Source organism: Melospiza georgiana, chromosome 4 (assembly GCF_028018845.1).
Source record: "Melospiza georgiana isolate bMelGeo1 chromosome 4, bMelGeo1.pri, whole genome shotgun sequence".
Classification (NCBI taxonomy): domain Eukaryota; kingdom Metazoa; phylum Chordata; class Aves; order Passeriformes; family Passerellidae; genus Melospiza; species Melospiza georgiana.
In genome coordinates this window covers 29,816,086-29,841,160 of record NC_080433.1, presented here as the reverse complement: position 1 = coordinate 29,841,160, position 25,075 = coordinate 29,816,086, and the positions used below count along the sequence as shown (strand labels likewise).

At 42.5% G+C, this 25,075-nt stretch overlaps 1 protein-coding gene across 4 annotated transcripts; it reads right to left on the bottom strand.

Annotated features, from left to right (window-relative positions):
- Nucleotides 1-51: 51 nt before the first annotated feature.
- HMGXB4 (HMG-box containing 4) lies at nucleotides 52-14,593 on the bottom strand. 4 transcript variants are annotated; one of them, XM_058022693.1, is made up of 11 exons: nucleotides 14,510-14,591; nucleotides 12,351-12,456; nucleotides 11,653-11,768; nucleotides 10,254-10,329; nucleotides 8,189-9,327; nucleotides 6,929-7,010; nucleotides 6,365-6,429; nucleotides 5,962-6,067; nucleotides 5,195-5,364; nucleotides 3,911-4,033; nucleotides 52-2,321 (listed from the first exon to the last, which is right to left on the bottom strand). In XM_058022693.1, the coding sequence occupies exons 2-11, from the start codon at nucleotides 12,379-12,381 to the stop codon at nucleotides 2,277-2,279; spliced, it is 1,953 nt and encodes a 650-aa protein (XP_057878676.1). In that variant the 5' UTR covers nucleotides 12,382-12,456; nucleotides 14,510-14,591; the 3' UTR covers nucleotides 52-2,276. The 4 variants fall into 4 exon arrangements, with proteins under 4 accessions (XP_057878676.1, XP_057878677.1, XP_057878679.1 ...); XM_058022694.1 differs by lacking the exon at nucleotides 14,510-14,591 and adding an exon at nucleotides 13,937-14,244; XM_058022696.1 differs by lacking the exon at nucleotides 12,351-12,456 and having other exon boundaries at nucleotides 14,510-14,593.
- Between the last annotated feature and the right edge of the window lie 10,482 nt (nucleotides 14,594-25,075).

Below are 25,075 nucleotides of genomic sequence, written 5' to 3'. Positions count from 1 at the left end.
CAGAAATAAATGACAATACTCCAGTAGTTTTAAAAAAAAATTATATTGTAAGTACAGTACAAAAAAGTCTGTGTATAATTGTAATGTAATCTGGACCAAACAGCAAAGAAATAACAAAAATATAAAAACTGCTAAGTCTTGACAAAGTTTCCCTATAGTACCAAATACCACAAGATACAGATTATACAAAGTGTACAAATTTTAATAAAAATACAATACACCAGGGTGTGTGTTTATCACTCTTCAAGAGTTTTCAGTTGTACAGAGGACAAAGCTAAGGTTGATCCCCTTCTGTTTCTTCAAAAGCAGACTTACCCCTTCACCACACTGCTCTCAACTGTGAAGGGCTGGAATGAACCAGTTATTTTGTGCTGCTCACAACAGCAGATGCTTTAGTATGGGCCAGGATCTGAAGCAGGATTGGACTGCCTCCCTACTGGCCCTTCCTATTTCCAGGCTCACTGGGATTTGTTCTAAGCTGTTAAAACATATGTTCTGGCCTGGTGGACTGAGAACCTTCTGTGCCTCCTCTGCTGAGAAAACCCCTGACAGCACTGAGAAAAGTTCTGTAAGAGACAGACTACCTTGTACAGGCACATCTGAGGAATACGTGGCAAAGAGGCATGGGGAGAAAAATCCTCCACACCCCAGGATTTAATTTACTTCTGATTTGGGACTCAGCCACAATGAAGGACAGCTCACTTTCAACTGTCCTAAAAAACAAGCTAGACTTACTTGGAAGTAAAAAATGCCTTGTCTCTAATTTTAAAACTTTCCTGTTACAGAGCTGATAAGGCCTGAGTCAAATGATATTTCAGTTGTTCTGCCCACCTTCACAAGATAGCCTGTTTCTACAAATGCTTAGAATCTTCCTGGTGTTTCTTTACACAATGCCCATGCTTACTACTATACATAGAGTTGACTCCTGCAGGAAGTGAGCTGAGACAAACTTGATTCACATTTTTCACACACTGTTGGCTGAGGGAGGGATTTTTGCTTTTAAATTATGTATATATATATAAATATATACACACACACAGAGAAATATACAGGATAAATTAAAATCTGTTACAGATATTGGTAAACGTTAAATACATGTGATATGAACACCACATACACATACACACACACAGACAAAAGCCTAAACAGGAATCAAGTGTTCTCCTGCTGCTCCTCTGGAAGAGGAGCAGAAAACCAAACTCCAAGTATGTGGCTGGAAGGAAGGGAAAGCAGTCCAATCAACCCACATGTGCCTTACTTGGCCATAATTGTCTCAAACTGGCCACTGGTCGCTGCCTTGCAGCTGCACCACAGCTCCTGCAATAGTGCTGGTGAGAGAGATGGTGGATGAGCCATTTCACAAACAGGTGCCAGATGGGCAGAAGCAATCCAAGTTTTTCCCATCTGCTTCTCTACTCCTTTCCATCAAAGCAGGGTGACCATGCCGTGGAAAAATCAGCAGGAGGTTCATTCTCTCAAGCCAATGCAATGGGTTGATACATTGTGCTAATAATGATTGGAGTCCACAAGGAAAAAATAAACTTGTTGTCATCTACTTCACTTCAAATACCAGCTAGCAGACCAGCCAGCCAACACTGACAAGTTTCAGTTAGTACTGACTGAGGCATGGGGGTTGGAGAAAGTGACCAAGAGGCAAAAAGCTATCCAGCTTTTCCCTCAAGTGTGTTTTAAACAGAAACAGTTACAAATAGGGCTGGTGAAGAATTCAGTTCTATTCCCTGGTCCAAAATGTATCATCTCTACCTGCCCACAGAATATCAGAATACTTTAGTTTAGGCAGGGACCAGGAGATCATCTGGTCTATCTCCCAGCTTAAAGCAAGTCCAACTAGAGCAGGCTGCTCATTCAGTTTTTGAATATCACCAAGGAAGGAGAGTCAGGAACCTCTCCAGGCCACCTGTTTCAAAGACTCCTCTCACGGTGACAGCTTTCTTGTTTATATTGAAAAGTTCAATCTCTGTTTGCTTCCCCCACTGAATCTGAATTTAAGGCAAATATGTCAAAAGCTTTCTGAATTCTTCATACAAAATACTTTCAGACTGGAGGACATTTCACCCACCAACACAAAAGGGTTTTTGCAGCTTAAGTTCACAACGTTTCATAAAATAGAACTCAAGTAGTTACAATCCTATGTATATACTATACACATATAAAACTTTAAAAGCCGCCACATGGAGCCCCTCAGGAACGTTGGCATAGTGCACGTGCACAAGTCAGTTACACAGAGGCTAAGTACATCCCAGGATCCTTTCCCATCAAAGTCCAGGCATGATGTAGGCAATGTTGTCTAATGTGTTTGACTGGGAAAAGAAATTTGGTGGTTTTAGTGTCAGGTAATAACTCAACATCTCTGAAAAATGGCACAGGTGAGGGTACTAAGCACAATTACTTGAGGTACAAGTTATCATAGGATGAGACAACCAAAACTGCCCATTGATCACCTCTAACAGGGTGTCAGATGGCAAAAAGAAGTGTCCTTCAGTTTTTCTTGGAAACCATAACAGAATTCTGAGAGCAGGAATCCTTCTCATGCCCATCAGAAAAAAAGACCCAGCTGTATGTTTTTCAGATGCAGTGTTTCAGTAAGCTCAAGCCTGTGGCTGGACAGCTGAAGGAGGCCTTAGAAACAGCATCTTTAACTGAGAGATGGAGGAGCTGGATCTGCACCAGTTGTGATTCTAGAATTTAGCAATGCCATCTACTGTCTCAAATATAAATTGCAACACAACTGCTGGGGTTTATCTGTGTCTCAGAACACCACTGTCGTTATGTACCTGACTGTGAAAATCAGATTTATTACCAGCTCCTGAACTGGGCTTTCCAGAAGTGAAGCATAGCTGCCATAATTCACCTAAAGCTCCATTGCTCCTTGTAACAGTAAGTTGATCAAGTTTCTAATAAACGCACCACTGCTCATGTGGCGTCACTGCTCTGAATAAACTTGGCAAGCAGGAAGGAAAAAAAGCATCAGGTTTTCCATGGCTTATGATGGGAACACCCCACTGACTCAGCTTTTGTGCATAGAGCCAGTTTGTGGGTGTTCACACACTAAATTTTCAACTTTGCTCCTGTTGTTGACAGTCCATTCTTGTAATGAATAAACGTTTGGGCTGCTCTATTATGACATGTCAATTCATATCCCATTTTCATTAGCCCCTCTGCCAGATTTGTTTTTAATTTTTTCAGTTTTGCAGACTGTCGTTTTTTATTTTTGCTCCTCTCCTTTGCTGCTTTATTCATGTCTCCTGTAGGAAGTATGAGTCCTGGTGGCTGCTGCCATCCTAATCTATGTCCACACCAGGCTACACAGATGCCACGAGCTGTTGCTAAGTCAGAGCTCAATATTAAGAGTAGCTTAAAGCAGCAAAGAAACTGTAGTTATGCAGCTCCTTAAGAGAGAGACTATTTTTCCTGTCTCAGAGAAGGTTTCAGCCACTTGTAAAAGGTCCTACACCATCACATTAGGAATCCTGAGATCACAAATTGGTTTTTATGCTACTGAAGGAAAAACAGCTGGTGTGATAAAGAGCAGCTTGAAGGTGATTTTATTTTTATGGAAAATTAGAACTTTCAAAAATACTGGTTTACTTTTATTTGTTTTAGATTGATTGACTCCATCATGAACTAAAACAGGACCTACCCACACTGCAATCCATGCTACAAATATTAGGTCAGTTGCCAGTGGGAGAAAAAAAGGCTGCACAATGTTGTACAACGGTAATATCTGTAAGAATTTCAATACATATTCCCCTATAAAAGCTCATGACCAAGACAAATTTTCTTACTGCATTGGAATTATAGTTATATTACACTGATTAATCAAAAAAGCTCTATTTGTAATCTACTGAAATTAACAGTGCTAGAAAGAAAATAACCACAAAGAACTCACCAAAACATGTTTTGGGCAGCCATTCAACTCAGGCAGTTGTGTGGTCAGACATGCCAACGGGCCCAAAGCACAGATGATTGAGTCTAGGAGTACTGACAAACTTCCAGAAACAGCCACCATTCCCTGGTAATGAGGAAGAAAAAGATTGGATAGGGATGAGTAGTGGAAATTGCACTTCTTTCTCAACTGTATCCACTGTCATGTAGATACTGTATCTTCAGCTCCTCCAGTCCACTTCCGATATTTACACAGTAACAAAACTGTGCCTTGTGCTTTAGAGAAACTGCTGGCTCAAAAACTTTAGATTTCAGTAGGCAACAAACTGGTGCAAGATAAAGGCAGGAATCAACAGAAAACACCACAAAGTTGTCAGTTGCATAAAACACTGATTCCACAAATTTTTGTAATACATCTTCTGTGCCGTTTTGTACCATCTATTTTGTTAACTACATGAGTCCTAATGACAGTAGTTGTTTTATTTTTGAAGGTAGAGAAATGCTAAGCCTGCAACAAATGCTTTAGTCATTGATATACTTTCAGGAAAGTATATCAATGTGTGCTTTTCTGGGCTCTGGTTGTTCCTCCCATGATCTCAAATCAGTCATACCAAAACCAAAATGCAAGAACATCTATTTCACCGTTGATAAAATAAGCAAGCATAGTGGGGTGAGATTATCATGCTACTCATAAAACTCAGTGATATTATTTGAGACAAAAATATTTTCTCCTTAGAGGCTGGGCTGAGTTCTCTGTGAATGTGCATTCACAGAGTCACTGTTATTTAACAGCAGGAAAACATTAAAATGTGACATTATGTTACCAGGTAAGTTGAAATAATTGTAGCCCCTATCCAAAGCACTGGCAATCGGATACCGCCAGAAAAGGAGAGGACATGCAAGAAACTTCTTGGGAAAGGGTGACAGTTCTGTAAAAAGTAGAACAGTAACAGAATCTGACCACAGACTGACTAAATAGTGAGGAAGTACCAAATCCAGGGTGAATATACAGCAAGAAAAGACTGAAGAGTTTGCTGAACTACAAACTGGTTTCAAAGACTAGAGCTGCAAAGCACCTGTCTTTCATTGATGCCTACTGTTTACTGAGGCCTTTTATTTCACTGAAAATAAAGAGTGATGCATCAAAGAAACAGGGCATGTCACCTCTAGTTTCTCTTCCTAACAGAAAGCCACTGGTTAAACTCTTAAGAAAATAAAACAATCATCCCCTTGAATGTATTGTGTAGATTACAGGACATCACTGTGACATTGCTGGTTACAGGCTCACCTCTGTTTCCTGCAGTCTGTGTCCAATGAGGCTCAGAGATTCACCCAGTAACTGTAAATGTGCAGCTACATCAATGGGATCCGTCTCAGGGGCTTTGGCTGGTGAGGAAGGCACCATCACGGTGCTGGTGGGGGATTTTTTGTGAGGAGAAACCACTCCTGTTGGAGAAGCTGCAAAACATACTAATTAAAATTCCATATTCCTTGCTTTCACTCTTTTACTCACAAGCCTATTTAGTTGCTGAAGTTCAAATCTCATAGGCATGAGGTGCTTGAATATTTCTGTTACCCCAGTCTCATAGTCTCTGGACTCTTGAAATTTTTTTTACATGTACAGAACCTATCTACCTCAGCTGAATGCAGCTGGGGAGATTTGGTATCAGAGATGCTAAACCACGAACAACCCACCTTATATCTAGCACCAAACTAATCCCACTAGAACCTCATTTCTGCCTCTTCTTCTTTTACATTTCAATCCTTAAACTGCCAAAACCAATACCATTCTATGAATCAGACAAGGAAATCTTTACGAAAAATGCTGGCATCACTCTCACTTTCACAGAAAAGTTGATCTGACTAGTGATTTAAATGTCATGCTTTAAACATGATTTAAATGTCATGTGAGAAAGCAGGTAAGGAGGTGAAGCAAGTAAGGACCTTTGTTTTTTATTCTACAGGCAAAACTACCTTCCCCAAGGTAAAGAATTTGTCTTAAAAAATTTGTCTCGTCCAAGAAAAGAGATGAGACAAATAAAGTGCAACAATTACCTTTCATTTTTGGAGCACCATCTGAAGATGATGCCTTTCTCTTCACAGTGGTGGCCTCTGCTTTATTCTGCTTGTGTTGGAGATACTGAGCTTTCTGTTTCCAGATCTGTAGTTACCATGGTAAGAAAAGAAAGATTCATAACATTAGGTAATTCTGTTACCTGATGCCAGGACCTGGAGGCAGAATGATGTTACATAGCTAGGAGGTGAAGCAATCCCATGAGAACAAAATGAACGCTTTTATGTTTGCAAGGGCAAGATTTCCATACTTTCCATCTTTACGTGCTTTAAGGATATAGGTAACATATTTCAAGGCATTGTGGCAATGCTGCCACCACATTCTTTATCTAAGCACCTAGTTCACAGAAATAATTTTACAAAAACATCTCACACAAACACTCACCAACTTATCCTTCTCAGGTAGCTGCTTCCACACTTCTGCCAGTTTTTTACTTAGCTCTCCAAAATCTGGCAGAAAGAAAGAGAGAAAGAGAGAAATGTTTAAAACAAATTTGATCATAAAATCATGGAGAGAACATAGGAAATTTACCAGCCCCTCCACACACATTTAGGAAGCAAGCCATTCTACAACTGCAACTCTCCACACTGTCCTGAAAATGTGCATTCCTGTTACTCTTTAAAATAAATAAATAAAAAAAAGCTGATAGCAGGAAGATGAAGTCACAGTGTATTTAGGGGAAAGTGACAACAATGAAGGTAATTTTTTAAGTAAAGAAAAAGTTAGCAAGTTCTTTACCTAGATTCACAACTTGGTTAAAATAAAATTATAATACAACCACGAAATCCACTCCTAGCCCCTTTGCCATCTCTTATTCTAAAAAACATTGGCAGATTCTTTGCATTATGTCAAAATTAAGAAGTTGGTCTCAAACAGAGACAATATGTTCTCCTAATTAATCAGACTGGTGTAAAATCAAGAGAAGAGAAGGCTGGATTATTCCCTTACCTATTCCAGGATGCTCAGACACGATATTTGTACGATATTCCTTACAGAACACTTGATAAGCAGACATGTTTTTCTTCTTTGGCTAGTCAGAAGAAGAAAGGAAACAAAGATTTTTAATTATGATGAGGCCTTCTCCAATTTAATAAGAATTTGGCATTTATTAAAGACTTAAAGAAAGATATGGTACTTAGGTCAGGAAACTTAAAATGCAGTCCTTTACATCTCCTGGCTGAATTTAGGAATCACAGGAATCACCCAGAAATAGTCTTAGTACAAAGCTTATCTTGCAAAACTCAACAAGCTACTATTCTAAATTCAGGATCAACATACAACTTTGTTAATGTCTTTCAGCTTTAAAACCTATAATAAAACCCAGTATCTGTTATTCTATTCATAGTACCTATTATAGATCTGTCAAAAGGATTAAGTCCTCATAATAATGTTTTGTTCCATTCCTTGCATCCTTACAAAGTACTTCCATTTGGCAGGAAAAGAGACTGTGCAGTACATTGACAGCAAAGATATTTCAATTGCTGAGCTATGATCAGGGAAAAATTCCAAAACAGAATAGGATAATGGCTGAAGAGATTTGGGCTCTGTCTGTCCATCTCCTCATACAAAGCATTATTTCTCTAGCTGAACATGCACAAGCTGTTTTTCCCCTTTTACTTACACAGCTACAGTTATCTCATTTGTAAACTCATTCACATGCTAGCTACCACTTCTGCTACTCATATCTTTATGCAGTAACCATCGAAAACTGAATGCATAGGACACGACAAAACTGGGAACATGGCAGTCTATTAGAATTAGAATTTCATTTGAATACAGGAGTAAATGGGTAAATATCTTCAATTTTCAAGTAACAGCTTGATTCCTTTTTACAGGAACTTTGATCACTAGTCCAAAAGTGTGCCTGGGAACAGCTAGAGCCAGTCACATTAGAAAAAGATGCAGATGTGCTTGGTACATGACCCACACCAAGCAAAATTAAGTATAACTTTCCCAGAGAACCTCTACTGGCTAAAGATGGTCTGTACCACAAAGCCAGAAGAGCCAGAAGAACATATATTCCTTCTGCTACAAACAGAAATCACAGTGGCTGACACATTTTTCCAAATATGCTTCAGTTAAACCATTGATAATTGGTATCAGTTATCCTTTGTTTCAATTTAACATGCCTATGTAATGGAGTGCCTGATTCAACATTACCCACCACCCAATTTCTATTTTCTGAAAAGAAATTCAAATTTTCCTTACTTTGTCTCTTTCCTTTTCTCTCTCCTTTTCTTTTTCTCTTTCTCTTTCTTTTTCCTTTTCTCGTTCTTTTTCTTTTTCTCTTTCCTTTTCTTTTTCTCTTTCCTTCTCCTTCTCTCTTTCCTTTTCTTTTTCTCTTTCCTTCTCCTTTTCTCTTTCTCTTTCCTTCTCTCTTTCCTTTTCTCTTTCCTTTTCCTTTTCCCATTTCTCAGACTTGTCCTTCTCCCTGTCTTCCTTTTTCCTCCTCTTCTCGCCTTGACCATCTGAGTGAAAAACAGCAGGAGCAGGTGGAGGGACACCATAGGGGGTGGTACTGGCAGGTGGTGGTGACACTCTTACTTCTGCTACTGCCACAGGAGAGTGCCCAGAACTCTTTTTAGACTTGGAGTGCTTCTTCTCTCTGTGTTTCTCCTTGTCCTTTTTTTTCTTACTTTTTTTGGACTTCTTCTTCTTCTTGATTTCCCGGTAGGAGTCATCTATCACCAGCTCTCCAGCCTCCAACTCTCCACCAGAGGAAGAACCAGATTCTGGTGGTGCCTCCATGCCTGAAACCTCGTACTCGCTTCCATGGCCCTCTGAATGAAGGGAGGTGTCAGCACCAAAGCTCTCAGAAGGTGGATGGGAGTCCGGAGGTGGTTTGTGCTTCTTCCGGGATGACTTCAGGAAGCTCTGCAGATCATGCCCCAGCAGGAATGAGCCTTGCTCATCTCGAGCTGATTTCTTTGAAGATTTCTTTGCAGCTGCTGGTGCTGAAGAGTAGGATAAAGAATCATCATCTGCTGCACTACTTTTTTCTTTTGGTGAAAGGATGAGCTTCATCTTCAAGCCGTCAGGTTCACGAAGAGTAAGTGTCTCTGTGTTCACATAAAGAGGTTTCATTTTTTTAGATTTGTGGGAGCTGCTGTCATCCACTGAGTGCTCCCCACTGCTCCCACTCAGCTTCTTCTTGGGATGGTCCTTTCTGCTTTCAGAATGGCCAGAGGAAGAATGAGATGATTTTTCAGAGGTCCTCTTTGAAGACTTTGAGCTTGTGGCCAAAGGTGAGTTGATAGTCTTAAGTAAATCCATGGTTGTATCAGTTGAGGATGGACTAGAAGCTGCTTTTTTCTTCTTTTTTGATGGTAGATCCAAAGGCGAGACACCTGAAAAAGATCAAAAGAAATGTACATTGAAATGATTCTCTTAAAGCTGGCAAAGAAGGGAAGTGAGAATCCTGTGGGCTTTCCAATTACAGGTGACAGATTTACATCCTGGCTTAAAAAGAACCACAGCCATCTCAGCACAGCCTTACTGATACAATTCAGAGGCTGTGACATCTGAGCTGGTCAAATAATTTAAGGAAGGGAGAGACTGCAGGGAAGTTCTTGAAGTTTCGTGAAACTACATTTGTGACTTATGAAATAAAATATTTAGATGAAAATACATCTAACTGAAATTATACCTCAAGTGCAAGGTTTTTGTGACATTTTTAGCCAAGGTGAAACCAATGAGTTGAAAATGTGAGCTTTTTCATTCTGGTGAAAATTTTGATGAAAGATGAAATTTCAGCTTGGCTTTCTCCTTCTACTGGACCAAAAATAAATCCTAAATGTGTTAAGCTTCTATGAGCTGAATTGTCATTTTCTGGCCAACTTATTAATTGTGAGAGTACCTGAACCGAGAAGCATTTCTTTTTCAACCTCAGACATTCTATTTTTTTTAAATCCAGAGGAAGTTACATTACCCGTAAGTATAATTAGTTTTCAATGCAATCAGTAAACAAGAAAAACAAATGTCAAATGTGAAGGCATGAGTTAGCAAACTACAACTTGTCAATGAAAAGGGGATGGAAGATCTCTACCCCCTAACATGGCAACTTGTTAAGCCAGACTCTGAAAATATAATTCCCTAATCTTCTGCTGTCTGGTGCTGATCAGTGTCAGGTTTCTGATTAGCTGTTCCAATGCAGGTTGATGTGTTCTCCATCTTTAAAATGCTAACCACAAAGCTTGATGACACTGGTTTAAGACATTCCTTTCCTTAAAGGCATGATCTATCAGCCCCTTCTCCTGCTTGATTACTTCCTTACCTCTGTAGCAGAACTCATCGGAGGAATGCTTTCTCTTCTTTTTGTGAGCTTCTGTCCCTGGAAAAAACTCACTGTCCTGGAATAAGAAGAAATAAATTGCTGTCAAAAAGGAGGGAAATAATATGAGAGTCACATGGACTATTAACAGATAAAAATTTATAGGAAGTATCAAGGGTTATTTGTACTGCTGCAACATCAAGGATCTGTAGGTACGAACCAGCATCTTCTTTCTAGGTGCTAAAAGAAAACCTACTCTGTACCCCAGAGCACACAGTGTAGGTTTAAAGTAAGATGTTACAGATAGGTGGGAGAATACAAAAATATCATTAGTCAGGATTGGTTTCAGCACAATGGTCACCTAATTGACACAGAGTTTTCTGTAGGCATGGCAGCACAACAGGGCTCCAAGGAAACTGAAAGACAGATCTCTGCAGGGAGACCCCCAAGAGAGAGGAGCAACATAAAAGAAAAAGCACATTTGCAAAGTGTTGAGATATGGGCAATGCAAGCCATCACTTGAAGATCAGCTGATAAATTGATAAAAGACTGACATCTACCCTTTAATAAAGCTAAGAAATAACTTCAGATACATAGACTGTCAAGCCTTGAAAACAAAGGAGAGCAGTTTATGCTTACCACGCTGAAAAAGAAGTAACAGGAGGTACAAAGAGGCGACAACTAGAATGATGGGACAAAAATATGTCCTTAATATGCCACATCACCTAATTATTATCTGTGGTTTGATCAATTTATGAAATAGAAATTGAAACTCCTCTAAAGAATTCCAACCGCAGGGTAGAAGATTTTAATTTTAAACAAAAATTTGCTTTTGAGATGAAAAAAAAAACCCCAAATCACTAGATAGCCACCTCTGAGCTAACAGCAGAAATTGTAGCTCAAAGAGGAAAGAAGTTTTTGAAAAAACTTAAGTTGCCACTATGTGATTTCAAGAGTTAAGGCCCCAAAGAGGTAAATAGGACAAGTTCATTCTTCTCAAGAGCTATCGTTTCAGGCTCTGCAGAATCAGGAAGACAACAGTGCATCAGTTAATATTCTGTCCATCCTTTGCTGACTATTCCCACAACCACATATTTAAAAATGTGTGTAAGAAGTTATTAAGAGCATTTTCTTACTTGCAAGGTATGTCCCATCAACACAGGGACAACACTCCTACTATCTCATTTTCTGAGGCCAAAAAAATTGGAATCAGGGATTGATTCCCTCCTTTTCCCCAGCAAAGTTACTGAACAATACAGGACATGATTAGCTGCTCCTGTTGTCTTCTACATGCATTTCTAAATAAAAAACAAATTAAAAAAAGGAAAAGAAACCCATCCCATCCCATCACTACCTTTATGCATATCCATACAGCCTGAACCTTTTCTCTGAGGGTTTCTACCTGAGTTGCTGTCTCGTCCTCCTCTTGCAGAAGATCCTTGTACGAGCGCTTCTTCTCTCGCTGTATCCTGCCAGGTGCCAGCCCGTCGTCAGCACTTCGGTGACTCTCTAGGGACTCTGATTTATGGGAAATGGGAAAAAAGGAAGAAATGAAATACCACATTAAGGAACGACAGACAAGGGGACCAGTCATAAAATAAGCTAACAGAGGATACTGGTACAGAGTGATGCACAAAACCCAACAAGCACAGAGGCCTGGAAGGTAACAAACAGTCTGTACTGTCTGACCAGAGGGATGGGGCCTGGTGCTGTAACACAATCATTCCAGATTCAATCTCTAATGCCTGTATGTTCCTTCCTAAAGACAAGTGGATCTAGAAATGTTGCCATGACTAAATGTACCATTATCCCCTGTCCCAATGACTTGAAAGGCTGCAGTGGCAGAGTTCCCCAATCAGGGTGTCTGCAGTAGGAAATACCACCCATTTCTCTCAAGTTCTAATCCCAGTACTTTACCTGAAAGTCAAGGGCTTGGGATCCTCCGGTAACCTGGCCAGGTTAAATTTAAGGGCTCCACAGCACCCTAACTTCTTTCCCACTCTGACTGCATGGCCTGGCAAGGGTTGTAAAGGGCACCCTTTAAAAAATTATTTGTTGATTCTTTTTGCAAATCCCTCTGAGATTATGAAGCAATCCTACCTTCTTTCTTCTTGGTGCCATCATAAGCCATGGTGGTCCTGCAGGAGCCTGTGAATGAGCTGCCACGTCTGGGCTCCTTCCCCCGTTCCCATCTATAGGAAAAGGTCTGAGAAACAGAGAATGAAAATAACCCTCCCACAAAGAAGCACTATGTAAATGGGGAAACTTTCTCTGAACCAAATAAGGATTCTTTGGGAGACTGTGGGAAAGGAAATGAGTGGTCACTCTTCAGGCTTGATTGATTTGGGTGTTTTAATCAAAATGGATATTTCTGAATATAGAAAATGCCACCCTTTCTTATAAAATATCTGAATCACTGAACTAATTTATTTACAAAAATAGAAAGACAGTGAGAAGACAACTGAGTTTGATTTTCATGACACACAAAACTACACCCTGTGTCAAAGCCATTCTTTGTCAGGAGCCACTGTAGCAAAGAATGGGATGTTTAAAGAGATTTCAAACCCTTGAGTCTCAGATGAAGTGAAGGAAAAGAAGGGACAAGGCAGAAGGAATTAAATTACAAAAGAATTATTACTGGGTTGTTTTTTTTTTTTTTTTTTTTTTTTTTTTTTACTAGAGGATCTACACATTTTGTATTGGAGGTGTGTATCCTCCTGATGTGCTTCCCAATGCTACCACTGCAGCCATTCTGAATGCCAGCCTGGGAAAGGGGATGAGCACTCCTTTTAGCAAGGCCTGCAGTAACCCAACCTCTACCCCTCAGGTTTCAGGCCTCCTCTAAGTGAGCCACTGTGCCAGCTAGGGGCATGCAGCAGGACAGTGCTGCTGTGGAATGGCCACACTCTGGTTCTCTCAGAGCAAACAGCTTTTGTTCCTCAGCCAGTGACCAGCTCAGCAAGATCAACGTTCTGCTCCTACGGGATTAATCCAATGGCTGCCAGCTGCCTTTGTGTGTCCGTGCACATGTGTAAACACCCAGGCACAAACACCAGGCAGCCTGCTCATCCCAGCTGCCATGGTCATTTCGCCACACCGAAGCTACATGGGAATACTCTGGGAACAGGGAACTGGTGATCGTACATCCCCCACACAACTCGATTTTATAAACAACTGGCTGAGGCTGACAATGTACAACTCATTCATCCTACAGTGGTTACTTAAGTGATGCAACAAAGTCTCAACAAAATCAGGCTTGTGGGTACACACGAGATGTTTCTGTTTAATTTCATAGGAATACATGCTATTTCTTCAGGTTTTGGGAAAACACCCACTGCTGAATGTCAAGACAGTGTTCTGACCATTATATATTGCTGGTAGCAAACACAAGGATTCCACCTAAAAACAAGAGCACTGCCTATGTACATGCAGAGAACACTGCACTCAGCAATAAATAAGAGCATCTTGCCACTTGAGGGCTAGTGATCTTAAACCAGACGTTTTCAACATTTTGTGCTGTTTGTTTGTCAGACAAACTTCAGTGAGAGGACACACAACACCAGAGTATTATACTCAAGACAGAAAGGGTCTAATACAGATACTGCTCTGCAAAACAAAGCTGAAGACATTCATTCATGAATGGATGACATGGAGAGCCTAAGAGTTCTTTGTGCCTACATGCATACCTTTAAGTCTCTTTTTAAATCTTATCTGCTTGGCAAGGACAAAGCTCGGTAGATACTGCCCAAAGGTGCTCACAGCCCAGACCTCCAATCCGGCAAATACAAAACAGACCCTTAACCACTCTCGTTTTGTAAACCTCAGTTAGGTTCCCCTGCTTTAAATTCCCGGCTTTCAGCACCGACGGCACGGGCTCAGCGGGGAAGCTCTCCCTGCACGTCTCCCGCTCCTTAGCGCACATGCCCGCGGGTTCAAGGCCCAGCGAGGCTCTCCGGCAGCCCCGGGGCTCCGCACGGAGCCCCGCTCCTCGGTCCCGGTGCCGGCTGGCTGTGGAGGCGGCTCCCTCACCCCCGTGCCACCGGCGCTCCGGGCCGGGGCCGTCAGGGCAGGCGGCACCGCCGGCAGCTCCGCGCGCAGCCGAGGCGCCAACCCCGGCACCGGCCCCTCCGCGGGCACGGACCGGCGCCCGGCCCGTCCTGCGCATGCGCCCCGACACCCCTCGGAGCCCGGGCCCCGCCACCGCCGCCTCCGTTCAAAGCGGGCTCGTCCGCCCCGCTCCCGCCCGCGCGTCCTCTCACCCGAGCGGGCTCCAGCCTCACGCCAGCCCGCGGCTCCGCCCCTGCAGCAGGCCCGGGCGTGCCCCGACTGCGGGGCCGCCCAGCGGCGACAACGCCCGCCGGCGCCAAGCCGCGGCCGCAGGGTGGGGACGAACCGTGGCCGCCTCACTCGGCCCCGCCGCTTCCCGCCGCGCCGCCGCACGCGGCCGCCATCTTGGACAGGGAGACCAGGGACCCGCGCCAGCGCCGGCCAGCCGAGCGCCGAACGTCTCCAACGCGGCACCCGCGGGGCGGGGCGCCGGCTTGCCGAGCTCATCGATGAGCGGCGCGTCCCCGCGGGGCCGAGCGACACACGGGGACACACAGGGACACACGGGGGACATCTGTGCCCGGCTCCGACCCCACCACCACCTGTGCAGGGGTGCCCACGTTCGCCGTAGCTTGGCACAGCCTCCTCTTGGTGTGTGCGGGCGCTGCGCGGTCCCGGCACAGCTTCCCCTCGCGTGTCCGTGCCCGTGGGAGGCTGAGGTGGCCGGGCTCGCAGCCCGGGCTGGCTGTTGGCCGCTTGTCGCTGCCGCGGTGGGTCAGCGGGAAAGGGTGAAATCCTGTTATTAAACATTAAAAAGCCTGCACTTTCGTGAGGTTAGTCACACACACATGATGGGGCACATCTCCCTTCAGATTGATTCCCCGAGGAGCTGCGTGGATGCTGTGCACAGCTGGGGCAGCGATAAGCGCGACTGCACAGCCCACTCGGGACTGCAGCCCGCGAAGGCATCGCCCAACCCTCGCACCCGTTCTTATCCATTGCCCAAAGGTGGCAGCCAAGAGAAAGGCAAATTGCCCCCAGAATCTTCTAAAGGGCTCATTCATTATTGCAAAGGCGTCAAGACAGAGATTAAAAGAAGCTCAGGAAACAGCCAGGTCAGGAAAGAATCCTTTTCCCCACTCGGTTAGCCCTTCTTCACTCTGACCTGATGGGAGGTTTAACAAACCTCATTTCACCGTCACCTTAAATCTCATCATCTCCCCTGATGCAAGAGGTGCTGTTTTATTGAGGTGCCGGCTGACCCCCCGTGGCTCTGGCAGAGGCTGCTCACGGTCACATGCTGTCTGTCTGTCTGCAGACCGCTGCTCCCAGTGCTGGGTCAGGCCTGACCCATCGCACACAGGCCGTTCCCCGTCCCCACAGACCCGCCTTCTGCTCCTGCTGATGCTTCTGTGTCCTAACCAGTACAGAACGATGACAGTAATTATTTGCACTCCAGTAGGGCCTAGAGGAATTTGAAGAGAAGAGAGGCCTATGCATGTTATGCTGTGTGAAAGTGTAGTTTGATCCAAAGTCAGAGGTACAGCCTGCACACACAGCTCAGTGTCTGCAAGTGCAGCAGCTGTAACACAACAGGGCCAGCCCCCAGGCTGAGCACAAAGCCTGTGCTGATGTTCTCAGGCATGTACACATGTGCTACTGGCAAAACCAAAATCACTCCTTGCCCTCCAGACCATAACTGAAGAAGGAATCACCACGGTGGACAAGTGCCTCTGCACATTTATGACCAGGATCTTGCCAGATCTGAACCTGACATGACCTACTCCTTTATGTTTGCTTATTGGTGATGTTTCTAGGGGTCCCAGTAATGTGTTCATACACCATTTGACAGTGCACAGGACAACAAAATCACAGTTCCCATGTTTTTATAGTCTGCAGCTTTCTTGCTTGTGCTACAGGCTGCACAAAAACATCTATGGACATAACAGAATCATCAGTCAACTCCTGGGAGCTCCTGGCCTATGGGTCAGGTGGAGGCAGAATGGGAGCAAGTCAGAAGAAGCTGTGAGCATGGTTGGGAGAGGCTACATGCAGCCCAAAGAAACAGGGATTCAAATTGCTTGGAAAATTGAGAGCTTAAATTATCCTGGTATTTGATGATAGCAAGCATTTGGTAATGATAGCTAGTAAATGGGTGGGGATGGTATGCTTAATATTCTGCACCCTAGAAAGAGAAAGCATTTGAGCTCCCCTGCAGTTTAATGTTTTTAGTGCTGGATGGTTCATACATATTATATTGTGTCAGGACTGTGTGTATATGAGAGAGAATGAATTTGCCGGTGAATTTGCAAAAATGAACATCTAGCAGGATACTTGCACATAAAGCTACTGAAGTACCAATCATTCAGACTTCCCTTGCTGAGATCCAGCCAAGTTTCTTTCCTCCCACAGAACAAACATAATAGTAATAATAATAGGAATTGTAATGGTAACAACAATAACATACAGTCCCTTCTACTGCACTTTTCATCAGCGAAGAAATGCTCAGAAAAATTCATTTCAATCATTCCCATTCTTCAGAGCTCCTAAAGGGAACCAGCCAGCACAAAATATTGGCATTTATTGGGTGCTTTCAGACAGCTTAGCCTTTTGCTGTTCTAGAAAATCCAGGAATCTCTTTAGAGTATACACCTAGATTAAACAGGTCAGGTGGGGAAAATGTCAGAATGCTGATAGCAAATTTAAGAGAGTCACAATCCCTTCAAATTCTTAACACTTGACAGAACTGTTTCTTTGTACTCTGGAGTATAAGAGGTCATGGCAAGGGAATCAGAAAATCAAACAGTCCCTATAGCTTTTAAGACCTGAAGTGCAACTTCAGGCAGTCTCAGACTGAAGTCTGACTGTTGTGAAAATATTGCTTATTCCTTTTGCTCAGAGCATCTTGCATTCTTTTGCCTACATCCCTGGGAAAGAAAGAGCAAAAGGGTACATGGTATGTTCCCTCAGGTGTCCTCTTGGCTGTGAGTTAACTATTGTATAAAATGCTCTTGGCAGTGCAGAACATTTTAGGATGTGTGTATAGTTCCCTATGCTTAATACAAGATTAGCTATGTGCTAAGGACTTACTGCCCATGAAGCCACCCAATCTGACCTTGCTTTCCCCTCTTCAATTCCACCATGCATCCTTGTCTGCTTATTTTCTCCTGAATAAATAACAGTCCAAGCTTCTAGATTTAGTAGCCCTCTTTTGTTTCATTGGGTTTTAGTACTTAGTTTTGTGGTTTGTCAAGTGCAGTGAGTGTAAGAGGAATGAGTAATGAGCACGAGCTTACAACCAAGTTATGTACTGAATTAAATTCAGCACTCATCTGTGTGAACAATTATCAATGTTACCTGTCATAGTTTTGCAACTCATAAATCTCTCTTCGCTCCTTTCAGTTTCTCATATTTTTCCCTAGATTCTGAGATGATTTGGCATTAACTGGAACAGGACCTGGTTTAAAACCTCTGCTCTCCACCTATGGAAGAGAAGCAGCACACAGGCAGTGCTACTTTTGTAGCCCTCGTTAGTCCTGTTGCTTGTTTTGCAGGGGCTGTGTTGCTCTTCTCTGTGCACATTACAGCACTTGTGTGTTGTGGCTGTTACCAGCCACCAAGCTGCCCTTAAACAGGAAAGGTGGAGGAAGTGACCACGAGGTCACAGTGACTTTTGGCGTAATGAATCTTGCTTGCCTGCTTGCCAATTGCCTCACCCATATAATTTCCTTAGTCTTATGTATAAGCAATGCTGGTGACTCCTCTTTGGATACAAGGACTTGCTTCCTTAGAGAATCAAAACTTCAATTTGTTATGTGCATTGTTTTGGTGTTGGGGCTTTATTTAAATTACTTCCCATTTGTCTTTGCTTTTTTTGCAGGACGCATTCATTTTCATGCCTCTTCATCTCTCAGTAGAGTCATTAATGAAACCACAAAGGTGTGTGCATTCATTTGTAATGTCAATACAGCAGCCTGAATGTTCCCTGGAGCCACAACATCTGTCACAGTGTGGACACACCTTCTCCCCCTGCTCCTCGTGCTGCACCTTCTGTATTCATGCTGAGAGGGCTAAGGTGAGATGGAAGGCCAGTGTCCGTCTGGAAGGGAAATAGCATGGTAAACTACAGTAGGATTTGGGGGGTCTGGAGAGGAAGAGCCTGTTCCTGGAAGTGGTTAAGCGAAGGGGAAAGGACTATACTGGGCTGATACACAAAAAGGAAAGGCTAAATGCAGGCAATCTGTCAGCATTGAATTTGCCTCTTTTCACTGACTTTGCTGTCTCCCTTCTCACCAGCTGCCAGGGAGGTAGAATTGGTTTCATCTGAGTTTCATGGAGCCATGCAAGGCCTATTGCATTGCTTTCAGCACTCTGGTTGTCCTCCATGCCTGTACCCTGGACACCTTGCTGGTGTCTGCTCACAGCCCTGGTCCCATAAAACAGCAGGCATTCAGCTCTGTATTCTTGGTTTGCCTTTTTTTTTTTTTCCCTTGAATCTGTTAATGTATTTAAATTCCTCCTCTCATACCTTGATTCATTATAGTCATCTTCTGTACAGGTCAGACTGACCTGCTCTTCTCTTTTGAGACATTGTAGCATGATCCTTCACCTTTAGGAAAAAAAGCCTGTAATTCTGGGGTGCTTCATTTCTGCAGCTTCCGTTGTGACAGATCCAGAGCGTTGACATCTGTCCTGTACTGGGTAGCAGAAATTACATTTTTACTAATATTTCTCTCCAGATAATGTAGATGGCTCATGGCTATTTCTGTGGACCAAGCCTGCATATTGCCTCTGCTTCTGGCTACAGAAGCCATTGATGGAGATCAGAACTTTTGGGAAAAGCAGGAGATTTCACTGTTACCTGAACAGCTCGAAAGTGGCAGTGGAGTTTGCAGAGTGTTGCCTGCAAAATTCTTGAGATGCCAGCTGAGGTAATGCCAAGCTTGTGACTGTAGTGTGCCATGGTCTGTGGAGCTGCTGCAAAAATATGGGCAAGAGACAACATATGGAAAGGGCTCCAGACTCACCGAGGGTGGAGTCACAGTAAAGGCAAGGGAATGTACTGATGTGATGAGAGCTGAGGAATAACAAAAAGTTATGAATTGCAGAGTGGTACGTGTTGGGAGAAGCTGGGGGTGTTGCAGGACAATTTATGTGTTTTACATAACAGGTAATTTTCAGTGCTTTCAGGGTCACTGGATAAGACAACATGATCTGGGTCATCAAGTGCTGTTCTCTGCTATTGTAGGCCCACTGTCATTCAATCCCTTATTGTAAGCTGATCAATCTTTATCCTCAAAGTAATCAAGTCTCATTCCCCCACAATGCTCATTGGGAGACAGAGTCTCTTTTGTCTGATGGTTAGGAACCATCTCCTAATTACCAGCTTAAATGTATACCTGGTTAGTTTGCATTCATTTGTTCTTGTGCCAACATCTTATTTTAGCTAATATAATTATTAAAATTATAATTATTGTCTTTTGCTGCTGTTTTTGCTCAGAAGTATTTATAGAGAGTTGTTATACCTGCACTCATTCTCATTTTGCAAATAGAATATGTCACTCAAAGAAAAGAAAATCTGTACTGTCTGGAAACATCAACCCCTCTTTCCCCAAATATATAAAAGCAGTTAGCCCTTGGTATGGAGTTAAAGATAGCTGGTCAGAGATACAGTGACTGTTTTTTGTGACTGCACTACTGTTTGTTTGCAAACTTGCTTAAAGAAGTCTCACCTCTCACTGTGCCATAATCTGAAATAAAATTAAGTCAAGCTCACTCTTCTGGGTTACAGGAGAACCTAAAAATAATGACCTGTGGCATGGCAATCTGGTACAAGAGAGCTATCTGATTGGCAATTCTGCAGTCTAGGCTGTGGCTGAGCTCATGCTGAGAAACATGGAGAAATGAAAGGCCTCTATAAAATGAATTTTATCTTCCAATTTTGCACCAACCAGACAGAAGAGTCATAAAGCTGAGCTTAAAATTTTTGTGTGAAGACAGTAATGGTCTGAAATGTAAGTACAAACGTGGGATAAACTTGAAATGAGAACATTTTCTTTGTAATACACATCAGAAACCTTCAAAAGAAGTTAAGGTACTTCAAGATGAATCAGAGTGGAAGCTCCTTCAGCTCGTTGCTCACTGTAACATGCAACAACATTTTGAAATTTCTTCTTTCATCAATTGCTCTCCAGATGGAAGCTGAGGATCTTCCATATTGTCTGGGGCTGCTGAAGCTGTGACAGTCTGAGAAGCAGTTTAGACCAGGCTCCCAGTGGTTCTCAAATCCTTATCATGTGTCTGGGCTGTGTAGTGATCACTTGTACACAAGGGGGATAAATTGTCCTCCCAAGAAGTACTGGTCCTAAATAAGGCACATGGGTCTGTGTGCCCCTCATTTATTTTGATGAGAGGTCTAGGGAAGAGTTTGGTGGGTTTCAGTCATGATTTCAGAATGGGGGAATATAAAAAAAAAAACCAAACAAACAACACAAAACCTGTTTGTTCCTATTCAGCATGTAACAGTGTACTTACATAGAGAGAAGTAGAGAGATTATATCAGATTATATCCCAGCCATAACTCATTTCTTTTCTTAACAGTACCAGCCAGGGAAGGCTATTAAGTGTTGGTGCTGCACTTGGAGCACAGAAAGATTGGGATGTTTGACAGTCCTGGATTCAATTCACGGTTAAATGTCTCGGGTAATGGAAGCGTTTACCACATCACTTGAGAGCATTCTATTGTCTGCTAGATTTCATAAGCAAGGAGTTTTTTATTTAGTTGAGCCGCTTGCTTTTTCTGAAGAAATAAATGACCAAATAAAAACCAAATCTGAAAACCCTCCCCACTGAGTCTATTTCAGTTGTTGCTGTTTTCTTCACATTTTCCTCCTTGAAATGCATTAGTTTCCAGTTGAAGGAATCTGAAGAAAAGATGATTATTACCAAGAAATTTGCAAATTAGCAGAGCTCAAAACACCCCCACAGCAGTGTTCTAGTAAAATAAGTGAGGCTGGGCCAAAACCTCTATATATTTATTTGGATCTTCTATATTTGGATTTAGCAATCCTATTACTGAGCTAAAATTTAGGACTCTTTAGACACATTTGTTCTGGAAACAGCACAGGTAAATTACAAGCTCTGATAGGTGGGAGGATGAGGACAGTGTCTAAGATCTAACAAGGAGAAAAGTAACAGACATTCTTCCATTTCTATTAAGTGCATTTGCATATTTCCAGCACATTCGACAAATGAATAGTTATGTGCTTGGACAAAATTAGTGGCTAAAGAGAAGCAAAATGCACCAAGTCTGGTGTGTGGGATATTGCAGTGCTATTATGCAAATTAGTGCTATGTCTTTAGCAGGAGTTTTCAGTTCAATTTAGATCTACTCCAAAGGAGGAGAAGAGTGTGCTTTAGTCAGACCACTGGGATGAGACTATGCATGAAAAAACTCCCATATAAACAAAGATTGAAACATCAGTTAAAAGATGGAGAAGGGATGAAAAATGTACACCATGTAAGGTAGAGTGCAGAAGATGTGACCACTAATCACTGAGGATATTTTGTGAAACAAGGAGAAAGGAGAGCTGAGTGGAGAGGGAAAAGACTGGTAAAATGAAGCTTTGTGCTAGGACAAAAGGAGGCAGTGGAAATCCCTGCTTTCAGGTTTCTTGGAGTACAGAAGCACAATTTTAAATAAGGCTGGAAATTTCTGTGTTAATTCTAGTGTAATTACTGTAGTTGAAAATACACTTTTTATTTAAACTCTTCCATTCTGGAAAGCAGACCCCTGCCATATTCCAGAACAGAAGGCAAATTTGAATTCTGAGAACCTGTCAAGAAATGCTTATGAGAGACAAATGATCACATAAATGTCAAATGCATCATTTCTTAAATGTTCCTGCTCTGGTCATTGCTAGCAGTCATGTCTCAGCACTATCTTTTTGGCTGAACGTGGATCTACACAAGCTTATGTTCATTATGTGCTGAAGACATCCAGCACTGTCTTTTTCACCATGTTCCCCTCTTTAGCACAGGTAAATCCACAGTTTATGTCTGTATTATTCTGCACTGCTAAGCTAGTGCGGCCTGCCAAGATTTACAGCATCTCCCCTTAAGCTCAAACAGTTATAAAAATCACTAGATGGCAGCAGTGCCATTTCTGGGCTGCTGTTGCCCTGAGCTCCTGGTCTCAGCTTGTGCTCTAGGGTGCTCCTTGCTGCCAGTTCCCAGCTTTTCAGGGGATGCAAGGGCAGCCATATCTACCGAGAAAATACTTGCCTCTTCCTCAGCAAGAGATTTGTGTTCTCCATTTGGTGCCTTCACAAAGGCTGGGTTTTAATGGGTGGTTCCCTATTTTTTCTTTAGATTTCTTGTTTTTCCCTGAAATGGCCCCAGTTTGTAGCTTGCAGACACTGGTATATACCATGCTAATGGCTGTGTTGTTATGATATGTTGTATGCTTCCAAGGTAGTGCAGGGTAACTAACTTAGCTTTGGCTGAGAGCAGAGAATATCCGTGGAACCAGCAGAGGTTCACTCCATGGCTCAGGTATGAAACTGGATAACAGGAATTTGTTAATGGCACTGTTTGTTGCTGCTGCACTGTTGCAGTTGGCTTTCCTCAACAAGATGCTAAAAGCAAAGTGCTAAGAGGAGAGAAATACACTGGAGAATTTAAAATCAGAATCATTTTGGTCCTGAACAATCCTCAAGTTTCCCAATTCAGGAATTTCCTGGGAAAAGGGATAATTCCAGTCAGTTCCCCAGCTACAGCCATTAGACCCTGAGGCTCCATAGCAGTGTGATGAATGGGTGCACAGCCTGGCTGGTGATGTCAGTGTTGTTTTGCTTTTCAAATAAATCTCACCAAATTTAAGCAGTCTCCAGGATCCCTTCAGATGTCAGTGTCAAAACCAGGAGAAAGTTTCCTCTGATGGTCACAATCTGGTGTTTGTGGGTTCAGTAGCTCCTTCCCTGTCTGCTTCAATGACAAGCTGAACTCTGGGGCAGGGGCAAGAAGGAAAGGTTATTGTGATTCTTCTGGCTTGCTTTTTTTTAAACAGATCCTCCCCCACACTCCCCTCCCCCAACCAAAAACCAGCCCACACTTTTATTCTTCATTAAAAAAAAGCTCTTTTCAATGGAGTTTTAGGTCTGGAAATGGACCAAGGCAACTGTGTGCAAATGTACTGGGGAGGACATGGCTCTTGGCTCTTGTCACAGATTTTAAGATCACCTTCACCAAATTCTCACAAAATAAAAAACTGCTGCTGTGCTCTGCAAAAAGGCAGATGGGAGTTTCAAAAGTGAGGGTCATCAAACATAATTCTGGATAGAGATTCTTCCAAGGTCACCTCCTCTGTAATTTATGAAAGTACTGATTTATTTTTTAAAATTGATACTGGGGGTTGGAGCATCTGGAAACTCTCACAATGTTAAGGGCTTAATTCTGATTCCCACAAGTTCCTATTACAATTTGCTGGTGGAAAGAATCTTCCAAACTGGTGTTAATCCATGCATTTTTGAGGCTGTCTTTACACAGCCAGAGTTGTGGAAAGGTAAGTAGAAAAGGAGACAATTTTATGTGTTTGCACACCCAAATACACATTTTAGGCTACAACTTTTCACTTTCTCATTCTCCCTCCTACTTCACTTGCTCCATGCTGTCCTTCAGCAGGGGTTGGAATTTTGAAATGGATTTAAAACAAAAATACTTGCTCTGTTTTATTATGAGCATATTTCAAGGGGAAAATGGATTGTATTTTTATTGGACTGAATGCATTCAATTGCAGCAACTTTTATTATTTTGAAGCAAAGTTTTGTTATTCAAACAAAAGCCTAAGTGGTACCTACTATGCCAACTCTAAGCATTTTTCTACAGCTCATTTTTAAATTAGCCTTTAGGATTTGCTTGACTAAATCAAGCCTCAGGAAAGAGAAGCTTGCAGGGGGGAAATCACTGCATTAGAGGTGATAAAATGAGAAATGAGAGAGACGAACATCAGTGCGAACTCATCAGCATTAGAATAAATTCAGAAATAGACATTCTACATTTCCATAATGCTGTCAGCTGCCACTACAGAGACAGAGATCTATTACTTCTGTTTATACTGCTGCTAACTTAATTTATAGCAATTTATTGTATAAAAGTAGACAGTAACTTGACTGGCTGGGAAAAAAAATCCCCTTTGTGCTGAAAATAAAAATGATAATGCACATAATAGATTTCTGAAAGTAATTTGAATGGCTGGTTGAAACAGAAGGTGAGTGAGACATATTTTTAGTAAATCTCAGCACGAATTCCCTACTTTCATATGCACATTTGCAGATGGATCGATAAAGGGCAGACATGGGACATTTACTTTGTAAGATTGGATGGGCCCAGGTTATTCACCACTTGCAGGCTTCTTTATTTTGCTGTGGCTGCATGGAGGGATGAAGCAAGAGCAGGAATGGGTACAGTGGCCCCAGGGCTGAAATCAGGTGCTTATTCATGATTGGTTTTGTGAGAAAAGAATCTGACACAGCCTTGTCCCAGAAAAAAATGGGCAGTTCATGTAATTTCTGTCCAGATGGTGGAGAGGATAAGAAACACCAAGCTTTCCACAGCTTTCAATCTAAGGGAGTATCTATAAGATATTTTTCAGGCAGACCTGATTTTGCTCCAGACAAGCTGACACAAGCTCCAGACTGGAGGCTTTTGTTAATGCCTGTGCCTCATCTCAGTGTCTCAGCTTGGACTCAGCCCTGTGCTCACCACCAGTGCTCCATGTT

Coding starts and splice junctions, on each gene's coding strand:
- HMGXB4 (XM_058022693.1), bottom strand. CDS start 12,381: ATGGCTTATGATGGCACCAAGAAGAAAGAAG. Junction 7,011..8,188: donor GAGAAAAGGAAAGAGACAAA/GTAAGGAAAATT, acceptor TCTTCTGACTAG/CCAAAGAAGAAAAACATGTC. Junction 6,068..6,364: donor TACCTGAGAAGGATAAGTTG/GTGAGTGTTTGT, acceptor TGGTAACTACAG/ATCTGGAAACAGAAAGCTCA.